Source organism: Tyto alba, unplaced genomic scaffold (assembly GCF_018691265.1).
Source record: "Tyto alba isolate M040663 unplaced genomic scaffold, T.alba_DEE_v4.0 Super-Scaffold_9, whole genome shotgun sequence".
In the NCBI taxonomy this organism is placed as follows: Eukaryota; Metazoa; Chordata; class Aves; order Strigiformes; family Tytonidae; genus Tyto; species Tyto alba.
The window spans coordinates 14,804,937-14,822,000 of record NW_024881330.1 but is presented as its reverse complement, the minus strand read 5'-3'; the positions used below and the strand labels follow the sequence as shown (position 1 = coordinate 14,822,000).

Genomic DNA, 17,064 nt, shown 5'->3' with positions numbered 1-17,064 from the left:
GCATTGTGTGTCCCTGCCAGAATTTTGTCTGGTTGCCAAAAGGAGACAAGGTTTGGCAAATCTCTCCTTTGCTTTCATTACAGAATACTACAAGTGCAACAACAGAGTCCTTATGTCCTTGATCATCTTTTGCATTAGCACATTGTCTTTGGGTTGACTGAAATAATGAAATCTTTTCTGAGAAGTCCCCTTTTCTTCTCATCATTGGGAATCCCAGTGCAGCATTGGAAGAGCTGCTAACCAGTCTCTCTTCTGCCCCTTTGCTGCACCAGCTACTCAGTTATGTTTTGCTCCTCTTCCATGGTGGAAGTCCTATCATTGTTGGACCTCTCTGAGTGACAGGAGACTATCTTAGAGACACTGTACCACTGGCCTGTTGGTTGAACCTGCCCCATAGTGGCCACATGGAAGACACAACTTGGATTTGGATTCTCTTCTTTATCTTGTCACAAACTCTCTATGCAACTTCGCTGGCCGTTTTCCTACCAGAATTCATAGCTATTCTTGTAAAGTACTGTGGGGTTAGACAGATAGAAAATGCCAACAAATCGGACGTAATTCAAAAGTTTGATGAGTAAATCCATTTTCATACCAGTACAAATTATTAGAACTCCAGGTTTGCTAAAGTTTCCTTGTATTACTGAGACTGTTTTTCACAGTGTATGGTCTAGGTTTCCCAGTCTCAGAGCAACATGTAGGTCAAAATTTATAGACTGGAGCTACTGATTCCCATGCAGCAATGTTACACCAGCACAGGCTCCACTGAGTTTCAAAATTCAGTCGGTACAACTGTCCTCTTGCTAAGCCACCGTCCTCCTCCTGACAACGAATTTGTGTTTGCATCAACTCCAAATACTTTCTTTGTGATGTACCATCCTGCCATCCCTGCCCAGGTTGTAACTCTTCTGGGGGTGAGTAGAGGCTTTCTATTTCCAATGCTGTTGTATTCCAGTCTCTGCTGATCTTTAACAAAATTTTACTCTGTTTTGCTCTGGTTTCCACTAATAAGCCATTAGACTCCAGTATGACATTCTGGTTCTTTTATAGACATGATAAAGCTTCCACGTTCTTCAGACATGTCAGAATTTCATCCAACATTCCTACATTTTTTGGTGTATCTCCATTTTTCTGTTCTTTTCCTTGGTTTGCCGTGCTTCTTTCCCCACAAAGTTGTTTAAGGATGAGTTTCTTTTGGAGACATCTCTTCTGAGGCCACAGTTCCTTCTGTTGAAGTTATTTTGGATGGCTAAGTGAACTCCACCTTTGTGCAGATGCCTCTGAATGCATAGTCACCACCAAGTAGATGGGGTGTGGGACTTCACTTGCTTCAGTGGACCATGGGCTTCTGTTCTTCTAAGTCAGTGGACATAAAATCAGCTACAAAATCAGGCAGCTTTATATTGGACTAGAGACTAGATGCTTGCTGTGACTATCAGCAACTGTTCTATGATAAAGAGATCAAAACTCTGCATGTGAAAAGTCACCCCCCTGAGATATAAGGGGAAGGATCTGCTCCCATGCAGATGGGCAGCACAGTGCTCAAATGTCACTCCAGCAGGATGTAAACTGCAAACAGCACACACAAAAAAAAAAAAAACCAGAGAAAAATTATTTTTATGTTTTTCAGTCCTGATTTTGAACATCAAGATCCATGTTATTCACTATAGAGAAAGGAATTAAGTCAGTGGGGGTTCTTAGGTGAAATATAAAAGAAGTGGGTTTAGCTTTTTGAGTACAAATTTCACCTTTAACAGTGAATTTCCTTTTTTTTCCCCTAAACTTATAGGACACAGGTTTATCAAGTTTTTATTTTCTTATCCCAGACCTGAATTTTGGCCTGCAGAACAGTATTAAATTTCCAATAACTCTGTGTGATTTTTTCTAAAGACTCTTTTAACAGACAGAGAGTTTTACTGGGCAATAAAATGACTTTTTTTTTTTTTTTCTCTTTACAATAATTGAAGCCTTATGCAAATACAGAAAGTTTCATAATACCTCAAAGTTATTTTTTCTGCATTCACAGTGGTGTAGTTGACATTAGAATTGAACTTGTTTGTAGGCCAGTCTCCTAAAGCACTGATGGGCAACAAGTGACCTACTATACTTGTGTCTCTATGTTGGCTCCTTCTTGTCAATAGCGAATACAATTCAGAAAAAAAAAAATTGTCTGCAGGTTCGTAATTGGAGGTCAGTGGATTTTTTTAAATTTAGTCACATTATTTTAATAAAAAGTAGGTTTAAAAATTCTTTTTGAGTAAGGGGAGTATTATGGCAGGATAACCCAGATATCTGAAACCCCTGCATTTATAAAAGTGCTTTCTTGATTGTTTCTGAAGTCTTACAGCTGTAGCCATTCAGAAAGAGAGAAAGCAGTCTTGGTTTCAGCTGCACCGTAAAACAGGGCTGTGCTTGTGTTTTGATACAGCTTCCAAATTCCAGCGTGGTCTATAGCCCATTGAATGGCGAGATCTAGTGCCTGCCAGAGCAGCTGGGATCTTACCCCTGAGTGAGCTTGCTTAGGCTATTGCAAGTCACTCTTAGGTAGTCGGGCTCAATTTAGAGAGGACTGTCATCTGTAAAACCTATCTGCAGAATGGTTGAAATCTTAAAAAGAGTATCCTAAGTGTCTATAAAAAAGACATCAAATTAGAGGCCAGTCCAGCAAAATGCTGGCATTTTGAATTGCTTTTGCTCTCATTTGAGCATGAAAAGCATTTTGTATCATTAGGTTTAGTTGCAATATGCATTTCACTTGAAGCCTTGAAGGGATCCTCAGATGCTGTTGGGTTTACAGCATTGTGGCTGTCACAGCTCTCTGCCCTGAGCACTTTGGGGGTGCTGCTGCTCCCTGGCTGCTTGCTTTACAGACCCTTCCCCGCACTTCTCTGTGTCTTTTCTTGTTGCTGCTCAAGACACAAGCTGGCTTCTTTTCATGATATTAGTGAATGATTTGGGAAACATGTTGCATTAAAGCCAAGGCTCTGTTTAGCTAGTCAAACACATGGAAAAACAATTGCACTTTTGTCTGTGCAAGCAGAGAGCAGCTGCTTGTCTCAAATGGCGCAGACCCTTCCTGCTCGTTACAGTCTTGATACCAGAGGGTGCTAAGGGTGCCCTGCATAGATTGGACTGTCCTTGTAACTCCCTTGTTTGGGCTGGTTTAGGGACTATTTTTAACTAATATAGGCCCTAACCAAACTACATTTAGTTAGTTTAGTCTAATTATATTTGATCTTGTAGGTAAACTGATATATATAGTTTTAAAATTCTTTATTCATGATGTGTGTTTTTCTTTTAGCAACTCGAGTTTAGGTATAGATATACCATGAAAAAAAACCCACTAAATGGTCAACCCAAGCATAAAAAGGTATTATTTCCAAGCTATGACTCCATGTTCTTCTGCTACTGATGTAGTATTTCACCCAGAGCCACCTTTAGTCATTCAAGTTATTTAACGTTTTCAGAGCTGTTCTGTGGTAGGTATCAAATTGCGGTATACAACAGAAACGCTTATAAAGTTAAGCATCCTGGTTTGCTTTCCTGATGTGGTCCAGTCCAACTTGGCTTTACCTGTGGGTATTTCCTGCTGGAACTCTGATTAAGTCAGTCATTTTACACACCAATTCCCAATTAGGGCCGTAAGAAGCAGTGACCTATATTTCTGTATTCTGTATTCATGGAAGGTTTGCATTTCAGGGTATTAAGTCCTTATGTTATTACCCTCCAGGTATCTACAGATAGCTTTAATTTACTTATGTAATTCCCATTTGCTGTGTTGGTGTTTGTCTGACCACTCGGTCAATCCACTGGGGAAACTGCCGTCGCAGAGAAGAGACTTGAGAGCAGACCCAAGGCTGCCCATCCCAAAACAAGAGTTGTTCTCATGGGCTATTAGGTCAGCTGTTTTCTCCCCTAATTTGTCCACTCTATTTGTGGAGTTTGCACAGCAATGGTTTCATTATATTCCCAGTGAAAAAAGACTTAAATTCACATTAATTCCCATCAGTATGGAGGGAAGGACACAGACACTATCTGAACCAGTGATGATGCCCTTTGAGAATCTATGATTTAATTTTCTATTAGGTGAATTATTAGATGTATCTATTTTTGATTTTTATATTATGTAGTTTTTATATTATGTTGTTTATTTTTTTTTTTCAGTTAGAGACTAATGTATTTGGCGTATTATAAAAAATTCAGCCTCTCTTTTAAAAACAAAAAAAGAAGTATGTAATGAATGTATGTAATGAAAATATGTAATGCAGCCTTGCTTAGGCAATCCATCCATACTAGACTGCAGCCACAGACCGAGATGGAGAGCCAGAATTACATGCTTATGTTTGTAATTCTGTAAATGGAGCTGGTTTTCTCTGCTGTGCCTTGTACCATGCTCTGCTGGAACCTAGTTTCTAGCCTGCTGATGGGACAGTGGGCCAGCTGAACGCTGGTGTAAAGATTGAACAAGAAATGTGTCCCTTTAGAGAGAAAATCCCGTGTTTATGCAAGACCTGGATACTTGCCTACTCCCACACCACCCACTCTACAGCCAATTACACATTTGCTAGAGATATTTGCAGAGCTGAACACACAGCTGCAATTTATTCCATTTCATCCAGTAACCTCAATTATGTAGAAAAGGACATTGCATGATTTTTTAACCTTCCAGTGACATGCAGTAGGTTTTGAATTGTTAGGTTCCAGCTTTGATTTACGAATCCCAGCAAGATAGCATAAATTCTTTTTTTTTTTTTTTTTTTTTTTTTTTTTTAAAAAAAAGATAAAAATCTAACTGGAAACACAGCTTTTAGGACCTCTGATTTTCATCTCTTTTCCTCATTCCAGCGTGACAGTGTAAAGCTTAGCAGAGTGGAAGCACATACTTCAGTTCTGTCTGTATTTGCTTTTCTTTAGGTTAGTCTTGGGTCTTAGGCTCTCCTGTGGCAGCATGTTCAGCATCTCAGTGGCCTGGGCTCTTTGCTGAGCATGTGGATTCCTCTACTTTATGGCTATAGGTTTTCTATTAAAATAGAAGAGCCCATGTACAAGTGTAAATGCAGGCTGAGTGTGTAAGAGTATAAAAGAAGAAGCTGAGCACTGTGTCCTCTCTCCTCCATTGTTGCTCTCCTGCCCCAGATTTCTCTGTGCTTGTTCCTTCTGCCCTAACATCCATCTTGCCATTGATTTTGCTGAGACTTTAAGTTATCTGAAAATTTAAGCTGCAGTTTGCTGATCTAAGTGCAAGCTGCTGCGACAAAAGTTGATGCTATCTCCAGCTCCTTTTCATCTCCCTCTTTCCCTTTGCCCCCAACCAGATACGTATCAATTGCCTCCTGCCTCCAACCATCTCAAGAGCATCAGGGAACTTATTTTGCCTGGAGACAGTCCTTTCATTTATTTATTTCTGCTGGCACAAGATTAAAAGGGAGCAGTGCCTGCCTGTGGTGCATTGCTCCCTGGAGCCAGCACAAAGGGACAGGAGCACCTCTTGGGATTGCAGGCACCAAGTCCTGCTTCGAACCCTCCTCCCCTTTGGAAGAAGTTTGATATCCAGATCTACAGAGTCCCTGGCAATTCACACCGAGGGTATTCCCTTCTGCCAGCAGAAAGGGTTGTGGCATCCCAGATCAGGTTACTACTCCAGCTTTTAATAAACAAACCTGTTTTTAACATGTTTCTTTTAAAAGTAAGATTAGTTCTTTACACCCTAAGGAGAGGGAAACCTCATTTGCTGGTGTTGTCACTAAGGGTTTTGTGTACAAACCCATGGTGTGGTGTGTGAAGTAGAATGTGATGATGTGGTAACGAGCTTGGAAGATTTGTTCAAGAGACATAACAACTGTCAGGGCAAATCTGCATGGTTACCTTCTTGTAAATAGCTCATTTTTAAATGGCAACTGCAATAAAAAGTAGAAACAGTGTAATTTTTTGTTCCTCAGTGACAAAATAACAGTCTTGGATGGGAGTAGGTGTGTACTTTCACTCATTTCTCAGCTCCTTCATATTTCATATTTAAATTAGATTTTAAAAATGATGTCTTGATTTATGTCTGTTTGCTTGAGAGTGCAGCAGTGCTCGGGAGGCGGGAATGGGAGCAGCGGTTCCCAGCACCCCCAGAGGAGCAAGGGGAATGTGAGGCGGGGAAATCCCATTGGAAACATAACTCTTCCTTTAAAATGTTAGAAGCTTGGATGTCCCCTTCCTCCTTGCTGAAGGCTGGAAAGTTGTGATTCAGATGTTACATTCTTGTAGCACCTAAACCTTCGCCAAATTTTGCTGAAATCTGTCAGCAAGACAAGAAAAGCCAAAGCAGATATTTCGCCTTTTTAAACAAGTGATGGTAAAGAATATATATATATATATTTTTTTTTTTTCTTTGCTTTGTCTTTCTCAGTTTCAGCAGTTCAGTAACCTTCACAGGTGAGAGCTGTGCCCATACTACAGGAATCAAGCAGTAAGTTTTCTATGTTAGAACCAGCCCAGAGTTTTTAAAAGGATCTATGAAAGTGTGAAGAGCTTGATTTGTTGAGTATTCTACTTCAGACATCTCCAGGTCACTGACAATCGCAAAATGTTAATCCTTCAGCCCCAGTTTGCATCAGTACCTGTAAGGAAGGGTTCTTACTGACAACATGGCCTGATACTTAATAGAAATCAGGATCTTGCAGGTCTCTCATGCAGATTACACATAGAAAATCGATGGTGTTGGTAATCATGCGTGAAGAACCTTTCCTCTGGAAGATCACAGTGAGTTTCAGAATACCATAATGAAACAGTTATAAGCTTGAACTGCTCAAACTGGCCAGGTGATCCTTGTTCCTGTAGGATTAGTAGGACATGAAAAAAGCATGTATTTATAATTATTGAGGGTATCTCTAGAACAGAAGGGTAAGCAGGCTGTTTCTGTAATGGATTTCATTTTAATTTTCATTAGCAAGAAGCAAAACCACTAACATTGTACTATTCTTTTCTTTTTAAATAGCTATATTGTCAATTCTGCTATCAATTTTATTCTGCAAAACTGTCAAAATACACTTTTCCTTAGACAGCTCTGAAAGAAGTTATATTTAGAAGCTTTTATTTTAATTCTTAGGAAAATTGCTGAAGAACTTTCCAGGGTTGAGAATAGCTCCTACTTTTGCCTGAATTCATAATTTCTATTTGATGCTAATAAGATTTAAAAAAAAAAAAAAAAACAACAAAAAAAAAAAAACACAAAAAGAAACATATATATTTTCCCATGTATTTTGGGAATGGCTGGTCTTAAAGTAAAAATCATCTGCTTGACTTTGGTGTCACAACAGATAATAATAAGAAATAATAGTCAAGGAAGCATGTCCTAAAATATCTGATAACTATATGTAAATCAGTGTGTGTATAAATTATGAACAGAGCAAAGGGTTAAATCCAGTCTGTCTCATGGTGGAAGAGTGAGCCAGCCCTGATTCACACACAGATTTCCCAACAACTGCATGTTTCTGGCAGTGTGCTAATAACTTTTGAAGTACCTTGGTTTCAAAGGGATCTGCTTTGCAGCAGGATGTGGCCCTGGTTTGAGCTGCCAGCTGCTAGAAATCTGTTTCAGATCTGCACAGAGTCCAGGGGTGAAATTCTGGCAGCTCTGGAGTGAAAGATGAGTGCAAAGATGGATTTCACCCTCTCTCTCCAGTGTTTTTTAAGACTTTCCTTCATGCAGTTGCCACATGTACAGTAATATTCTCACCTGCAATAGAAATGAATTGGTGACAATGTTTTCAGCATCTTTTTACACTGATGCCAGAGCAGCTATTAGTGTCAAACAGCCTGTAAAAACCTTGCTGTTTGGTTGACCTTAGTGCTGTCAGAGGAGAAAAACTCAAGTGTGCTGGTAGAGACTTTGTGCTGTGCAGTCTTAGACCTTGAATGGTCCCATTACTGCCCAGATAATTGGAAAAAAATATCAGTACTTCTGAAAAACAGTATTTTTGCCACTGTGTTTAATGTGTCATTGCATAATCTAGCTTTGTATTAAAGAATTTCAAGCCAACATTGTATTTGACAACATTGATTTCTTTAGTACCTATTCTTTTTATATTTGTAATAGTGTTTATACTCTTTCTTAAAGAGAAGTTAGCGGAAAAAAAAAAAAAGCAGAGTGGATTCTGGACACTCATCCTGACACCAAAATGCAGATAATAAATCCATTGAGAATTAGAGCCTTATCCCATGGCCACTGAAATGGGGTGCACACATTTGCTGCTCTGGAGAAGGGCAGTCCCTCAGCCACCCCCAGCCACGCTGCCTCGTGTATGCTGGAGTAGGCATTTGTGTTCCTCTTCATTTCAAGCTTTTTTTAAAAAATTTATGTCAAATTAAAGTGACTGTGTAATCATGGTCTTATCCTACTGTTTTGAGATTTATTATCTGTTGACTCTGCGTGGCTGTTACTTGCTCCGTGACCAGTGATGAGCAGTTGTACTCACTGCATCTGTAAATTTAAATACATTTTTAGGGCTGTCCCAAAGAACTTTGCAATCATCACTTCAGCCAAATTCTGTGGTGGGAATTTCCAGCTCTTCGTGATCTTTCACAGCACCCTTCAAAAAAGTGTGCCTAGAAAAAAAAAAAAAAAAAAAGGAAATTTTTAAAGGATTTTAGAAAAAAGAAAGAAAGAAAGAAAGAAAGAAAGAAAGAAAGAAAGAAAGAAAGAAAGAAACAAATTGAAAAAAGTCCAGCAAGCAAGGCCTGGCTCCACAGGGACAAGTAACTAAAGCCAATGGCACAAACATCTGAATATCTGAGGATCTAGGCTAACTGCCTATCCTCAAATAATATTCCTGCAGCGTTCATAAATATGAAGGTCAACCCGACGCAGAACGCTAAGAATTAGTGACAGGTATGCGATGTTTTGGTTCAATAATTTGCTTTAAGGAAGTTGTGCAACGCCATGCCCATGCCTGCAGCCGGTCTCTGGTGTCTCCGGGAGCATCCCGCAGCCATTCTGGCCGCGGCTGCCGATCCACGCCGGCTCAGCCGTCCAGCCCCGGCGCAGGCAGCCCCGGCGAGGGAGCACGGCTTTGGGCTGGCCGGAGGACAATTCCAATTCTCCCAGCAGGAAAATCAAGGGGTGTGGATGTACATCTCCAGGGCAGCTTGGCAAGACCAAGGAGGGGCCGGCAGCCAAAGCTTGCCATGGAGGGAGGAGCAATAACCAGTGAGGGGGAGGAAGGGCTGTACAGATCCAAATATAGCACAATCCTGATTTTGGCCATTAAATGTTATGGTAACTAATTATGATTCCTCTTCTCGCCATCTTCAGTTTGATGAGAAATGGCATGACAAATCTTTGATAACTTCTTTAAGCGATAGGTTCCCAGATCCTTTCTGTTGAAACATAAGCCTAAAGTTGAAGTTTTCCTTTTCCTGGGAACACCTGGATTGGGTTAAACCATCTATACGTGCCAGTGAAAAACCACAGAAAAACAGAGGTGTCTTTTCTGCTATCCCTACTTCTGTGGGATGCTGTATGCCAAGGTGGGAAATTGAAATATTAACAATAAATGTTAAATACTATTACATTTAAATATTTGAAATTAAGGGAGTCATTTAATTTCAGTGTTACTTTATTTAGCTGTTATTGTTTCTGTGGTTTTTAGATCGCCACATCCTGACCAACAAAATGGTTGGAATTTATTCTGGGCTTTGTCATTTCTTGAAGTCTGAGGGATAAAAATGGATGCTTATCTCCTGTCAGGCTCCTTGGAGAGCTATGAGGAAATGAGCAATAAAAGGCTCTTTGAGGCTCTTTTAACTGTAGTTTATTATCTATTATAGTTACTGATGTGTGGAAACCAGCAGAGCAATTTTACATGTTTATAGTTACAAAGCCCTCAACAGCTGTAGCTATGAGCTGAGCACTTACAGCTTGTTGAAATGTGTTTTTATAAATGTAATATTAAATCATCATGATTTTGTAAACTAGTCTCCTTAAGAAAATTCCTGAGATAATAATACGTGGGTTGGTATGCTCAGTCAGGGCTGGTTTGTGGGTACTCGCTTGCTCTCACTTGTTTTGTAACGCCACCAAGAGAGCAACACGTGATGTGGACCTTTTTGGGGCAGGACTGATGATGGCCAAAATGCACGAAGCAGCACTGCATTTCATTTCCCCTTACGGGCTGCAACGCTGGATGGAAAACTGGGGTGGGGAGAAGAAAACTGGGTGAGTTGAGGGCACTCAGCATACCCAAGGGCTCAGGACTGTGCAGTCCTCTCTCCCCTTGTCAGGAGTGGAGGCCACAGCAAATGGCTCCACATTTCTTCATCCTGGAGGGAGCCGGATCTGGAATTTGCAGAAACTCAGCCCAAGGGGGCACTGGCCAAGTGGCAGCCATGGAGAGAGCTTTTGCCCTCAGGGTGACTGGCTCTTTTTTATTATCTCCTGTTCCTTTTATTGAAATTTTAGGACAGAAGTACACTCTTCTGTGCCTTGTCCTCCTCTCTACACTTCTCTAGTAATCTGGTTTGGGTGGACTTCTTGCGTCTAATCCTATCCACTGGAAAAGGTGAAACTAATAAGCCATTTGGATCCAGTGCAAAGGATGGCACGAAGGGGACTGTTCTCAGCCCATACACATTGCTGATTAATAATACCGCCAAGGGCACACATTAAACCAAACACATGGAGAACAGACGTGTCAACGCTTGTCTTTTGTGTAAGAAATTCACTCTTTGGCTGTACCATCCACGTTTACACCATTGCAACCCTGGTGCGAGTGGCTGGCCAGTCTGGAAAGTCTCTTCCTCTGCCAGGGATGTTCCCCGGAGGCCCCTGAATGCCCCTGACATGATCCAGCATGCAGATTTATCCATCAGATGCTTGCACGCCTGTCCCTGGCCAAACACGAGTCCCATGCATTGGGATTCCAGTAACTCGAGAAGTCTGAGAATATGCAGCAGTAAAACAAACATCAGACATTCAACTTCCAAAAATTGCATTAAGCCAGAAGAGACAATGTTATTTCTGCAGGTCTGTTTTAAATCAACCCAAATATTATTCTGGAGCCAGAGCTGTAATTCAGTAAAATTTGATACAATCTTGGAAAGCCATAGAAAGTGTTAGGAAATACTGCTGAAGTTAAGAGACCTATAGATACTGTACTGCAGTAACCCGCATTTTAATCTAAATAGACGTCTCTTAAATACTTATTGAGGCACACTGCAGAGGATGATGGGTTACCTTTTCAACCAAATTCCTTAAAATTCAGAAGACTTTGTCTGTATCCAAACACCGAACCATTTTCCCAATGCTACTTGCAGCTTAAATGTAGCATATGAATGTATGGGAAAGATACATCCATACTGCCATGGAGTTGGCTACGCAATATTGCTGATTGCCATACTTTGATGATCATTTAGGCTACAAGTAAGGCTGACTTCCAGGATTTTCAGCTCCGCAGAGGAGTTCCGAGGGTAAAGGGTCAGGTGCAAGGGAGAGGTCTGCCCTCCCTTCAGAGGCTGCTGCTGCTGCTCTTCCTGTGCAAAGGCTCTAAGGAGCAGAGATTGAAATCATCGGTGGCATTTTTGATGAAATGTTACATTTTTGGATTGGCTTTGCTCCCTCTATAATTTTCCTTAAATGTAACATCGATGGCTACATTCTGTACATTTTGCACAAATATGAATTGAGTTTCACCACACATTTTACTTGAGAGGGTAGAAGTTAAATGCACAGAAGTTAAATGATCTGGCTTTCAAGAAAATCTGTTTTAGAGATAGCATTGGAAGGCACCAGAGCTGCTTCCCACCTCTCCTGCATACATTTCTGTGTTGTGTTTCTGCTTAAATAGGAAAGGTAAAAAATACAAAATAAAGCATTAAAATTTATAGTGATACTTGCTTCATAGTTTTTTTCTTACAGACTCAAGATGACTTAAGAGTAAAATAACCTTCTAGCGAATGTATTGTTTTCATTGAAACATCAGGATGATATTATTGTTGCTTTAGGCTCCATGTTTTTATCATTAAAAGCACAGATCTAGACACTACACATTTTTGGCTTTTCTACCAAGTACTGTAATATTATGATTAGATACAGAGAAGGATTAATGTTTTTGAGGAATCAGTATTGTTATCTTTCTTTTCCTCCTCTTTTTTAATGTTGATGTGACTTTTTCTCCGATTAACTCTTTTAAGATAGACAGTGATGTTGGTCAGAATATGTTTATAAAGAATTTTTGGGCAGAAAACAGCCTCTGATGACACGAGACTTTCAAAGTTTGAATTTGTTATGGTTTTTGAAAACAAAATATTAGCATATTTGAAATTAATTAATGAGAGTTAATCTACTTGCTGAAGAAAACCCAAAACTGTTCACATAAAAAGTAAAAAGAACTAAATATGTGTAGGAATAACTCCTGAAAATGGCAGTGACATTTTAATCCATCCTAGTACTGCCTTCATCTTCCATGATATTATTTCCTAGAATTTGGAACCTCTGGGTTCATGTTGTACTGGTGGAGGTTTTGGCACTGAATCTAGTGAAGTCACCATCCAGACCTTGCCCTGAGCCTGGAAACATGATGCATATTTTCACCATGATTACCAAGAGCTGTCTAGAATGGTTTCTATGAAAGTGTTTAAGACAAACTAAGGATAACAGACTCTTTGCAATAGCCAGAGCGGTCTGTCCCATATTGTTTGCAAAGCAACATTGATATCAGAAAATATAATATTTATAAGAAAAATATCACAGCTACAAGAAAAATTATTGATGTAGGACTTCAAAATTCAGTGGATTTGAAAGTTCCAGTGATATTTCAAAAAATCTTCCCCAGAATTAACTTGCCAGATTAGTTCTAAGAAATGTGCTCTTCTTATGAGTGCTGAATGAGATGGTGTGAAGAGTTCTGGAGGTTTTGCTTGCCCAGGAGTTGATAGTACATCTGTGTAAATAACCTTACAAAAAAAGTCTAATTACTGCTCGCTTTTCTCCTCAGGTTTGCCAATTTGTTGTATCTGTCAATGGCCTCAATGTTCTCCACGTGGATTACAGGACAGTGAGCAACCTCATCCTGACCGGACCTCGAACAATCGTGATGGAAGTGATGGAAGAAATAGAGTCCTGAGAAGTGAAAAAACTCTTACTGGACAGTTTTGTGAGAGAAATAGCAACGACCATGGAGTGGCATGACAGAAGGAGGCAGAACGTTGCTGTGTCTAAATAGATCATTTTGCTTTTAGGGGAGGGGGGCTCTCTTTCATTTAATAATAATAGCATTGGTGATTATGCTAAGAAGAGAACAATAGATACCAGCATATTTTCACTAAGGACTTTTCTTTGCTTGATGGAGACAAGGTTAAGACCTTTAGGTTGTCTGCCCAGCCGTGTCTGCATTGATGAGAATGGTTTTCCACCTAAGAGGTTGTGCAGATTTCCTCACAGTCCACCACTGGATCAAAGCACTTCAGGAGATGAAAGAACCAAACACTGTGGGGTCAGGATGTCACAGATGGTTTGCATGATGTATTTACGTTGGTAAACATCCTCCTGGTGTCCAGCTTTGTCCCAGGAGCATGTGCTATCACAGTTCCTCTCTCCTTGGGCCGAGGGACAGCTGACTAAATGCTGGCTCGATTGCAATCAAACACAAATGAACTGCAAATGCATGAAAAAAAAGGTGTCTCTTCTCTGTAGAGGATACTCTGGTATGCATGTTTGGGCCTGACCATATACGTGAATTAGTCTAGAAAGAAAAATCCTGCAAATGGGAAAGTGTCCGGTACTTTTACAGAATCTGCTTTTGAAAATCAGGCTTTTTGGTTAGATACCTACGCACTGGTTTAGGTGCTCAAGTATAAAATGTTGATTTGGGGTTTTTTCCTTATCTCCAAAGGAAAGGGGTCTCAGCCTTGCTGTTCATCACTTTGCAGAAATTTTGGGCATCTTTATTCCTAGAAGAGTATTTGGTGGGTTGAAGTAGGAAATTCAGTGTTAGAAATGGTACATCCAAATGCTCCAGTAGAGAAAGTACACTTCAAATTGAAGCACTGTACTTAAGCTTGTTAGCACTTTCCAATCATCAAATGTTTTGCAAACTACAGACTTGCCACATGAATTGCATTTGACACTATTACTAATAAAACATTGTATTTAACTGACTCGGTCTTTTTCAAACAGTAGGATTTCTTCATTGATGAATTCATGAAACAAATCTTTTTTAAAAATGTATATACAAATTCCATCTTCTGCAGAGTTAGGTGACGACTCAACTCAATGGTAAATGGACCGCATGGGTTTTCTTTGATCTTTGAACTGAATAAATACATCCTTGTCCACAAATTATAAATATGTATTGCAGACTTTCATTACTGTCTAAATTTTACACTTCAAGCTTGACTTTCTATATGAGCATACCACAAATCCTTCAGTTATGGGGTGTGGAAGGTATTTTTTCCTCAAATAATTTTGAAATATGTTTTATATTAAAAATTGTTCTCACTAAATACGTTGCTCTTGCAGTATGTTTTTAACTCACTCGGACACTTTTACATCAGAGATACAGCAAGTCTTCAGAATCACAAATACCTGAAGCTTTGTAGGTAGAAGTCCGTGTGTTCTTTGTTTCTGATATAGTTTATCTGTGGTTGATTTTTCACCATAACTTCTCATATTCCACTAATATGCAGCAGTGCAGGGAAGTATAAAACTGCAGCTGCTAACTTGATACTAACCAGGCACAAAATTGTTTGGAGGATTCTTTCAAATTGTCATTTAGTATGACAGTTGTTTATCCCAATTACACCCCCAAAAATTTTGGTACACATATATTACCCATAGCAGATTATATTCTACAGTTCATCTAAAATAAATGTTCAGCACATAATTTTATATGAGATTGTAACACCTGTCAATGGCATTCACTAAGAACAGTTGGAAAAAATCCTGCTGTCCCAGAAATCTGTTAGTATGCTGCAAGTTTTTGATTTTGTGAATCCAGGAATGCTTCCCCAAATAATTCTGTTTTCTTTTCCCTTTTTCTTTTTTTTCCAGGGTTGTTTTGGTGGCTTGGTTGGTGTATAGTTTGTACTGCTTTAAAATATAAATTCTACATGTTAGGCTAGGTTAAATATTAAAATGTTAAGGATTTTCTTAGTAAAATGCTAATGATTCTCTCTAATGCCATAATCGATTCTTCTGTCTTACATTTCTTGCCTTAGTTAATATTCTGCTACAAGTTCCCTGTAGTTTACAGATAATTAAGAAACTGGGTCAGAATTTAGCTTAATAATGCATTACAGTGTGCACTTTAGACAAGCAAAAAGAGTGGGAATGGGGGCAGGGAGAAATCTGTGCATATCATTATGTTACAGATTGGAGATGGCATTTTCATTTGCAAGATACATTAGTCTCTACCACAGTTTGAGCACCGTTACTTGCCTGCTGTTTAGTGGGGATTTCCATATTGTGTTCTCAACTTGATTGGCAATCCAGATTTTAATTAATTCTTTCCCTCTTCAATGTGACAAAGGTATTCAAATTATCTCTGCAATCAAATTTTGTATTTTAGTAAAAAAAGATGCAAAGTTAACAATTAAGCTATGAAATGTATCATTTCCAATTAAATTGCAGTTTGTCTGAACACAGCAATACATACCCTTCGAGACATCCCGCAGGAATCAGTGTCAAACTGTCATGCACTTCAGAGGGCACAAAATTTTGAATATAATAGAGCACCTTGTTTCCTGCAAAGTACCAGGGGAAATGTAAGATTATTCACTGAAGTGAGGCATTTCAAGAAATGCATAAGTATCACAGTGTGGACTGAAGCAAGAAACCAAAAAGGAAAAAAAAAAAAAAACCTGGCTTCAGCAGTAATTACTTCATTAAAAATCTAGGCATTTTTGTAAGACTTACTTTCTTCTGTCATCACATTTTTGGTTACTATAGATCTTTTGAGACTCTCTAATAAATCTTTATGCCCTAATAACACAGATTAGTGCCACTCCTCTGCACACATACATTTGCAAGTCATTTATAGAACATCTTCAAGCAATATAACAGTTAATTAAATTAAAGTAACAGTTAAGCTAATTTGAGCATTAATTCTGTGCAATCTTTCTCCTATTTTTCTTCTATTTCCTTGATTATATATTGATTGATTATCAAAATTCACTATCATATGTATACTTTTGAACATAACTGGTTCCACAGCTAGTCCCATGGAAGGTATTTCACTGATGAAATAATGCAATAATCCACTTCAGGTGTATCAGCATTTGATTGTCTGCATTTTAGGTCTCCATCGAAGCTGAAACTAAAATTGTCAGCATCAAAAAGACATGATAGTATCATGGCAGCATCTGCAATGCCAGTGGGGCTGTCCTACTACCCTCTTCTCTGAGATTACCCTCAGGAGGAGGTTTGGGAGGAAAAAGTCACGCAGTAGGAATGGTTCTCTCACTATTTTCTTTCTTTTCTGGTTATATACTCACAACTACAGAGTGCTCAGGATGTGTCCCACAACTACTGGTTTAGTGGTCAGCATATCCCCTTAGCATGGTCTAGACCTCTGAGAAAATTGCCTGAATGTACTTCAGAGAACAACATGAGATCAGAATTTGGGCATAGGGGTGCAGGCTTTGTTGTGCCACTTGGCCTTAGGACCAGAGAACTGTCCCTGTACTGATTTGATGTACTAACATAGACATAGCCAAAGAGAGTAGTCTGAGGACTAGGAAGAATAAGGAGTGATGGACTTCTTTCTTCATCTGCACTGACAGCTATGATGCATGGAGGTTTCCTTTTCCTTGAGGATGGAGACAGAATGATCAGATTATGGAGTAATGGTCTAATAATTTCAGATAACACTAGGAATTAAATAAAAATTTTTAATGTTAATTTTGCTAAATAGGAATTATTCTAAATTTAGACACAGGAAAAACTGAGACAATGTGGTTCGCAAAAATGTTTGACTAATGCAAGACAGACTGAGAAATCAATTGTTGCAATTATGAGTATTTTCTTTCCAGTGTATAATTAGAACGAGGCCATTTGTATAAGTGAAAAAGCATGTGTATGTCACATGT

General features: G+C 39.2%; 1 protein-coding gene across 2 annotated transcripts in view; it reads left to right on the top strand.

Moving 5' to 3' along the window:
* DEPTOR (DEP domain containing MTOR interacting protein) overlaps positions 1 to 14,324 on the top strand; it is a 76,514-nt gene extending 62,190 nt beyond the window's left edge. For both annotated transcript variants that reach the window (XM_042786203.1, XM_042786204.1), the window contains exon 10: positions 12,975 to 14,324. In XM_042786203.1, the coding sequence (XP_042642137.1) occupies positions 12,975 to 13,103 (129 nt within the window). In that variant the 3' untranslated portion in view covers positions 13,104 to 14,324. The remainder of the gene's footprint in view (positions 1 to 12,974) is intronic.
* Positions 14,325 to 17,064: the final 2,740 nt, after the last annotated feature.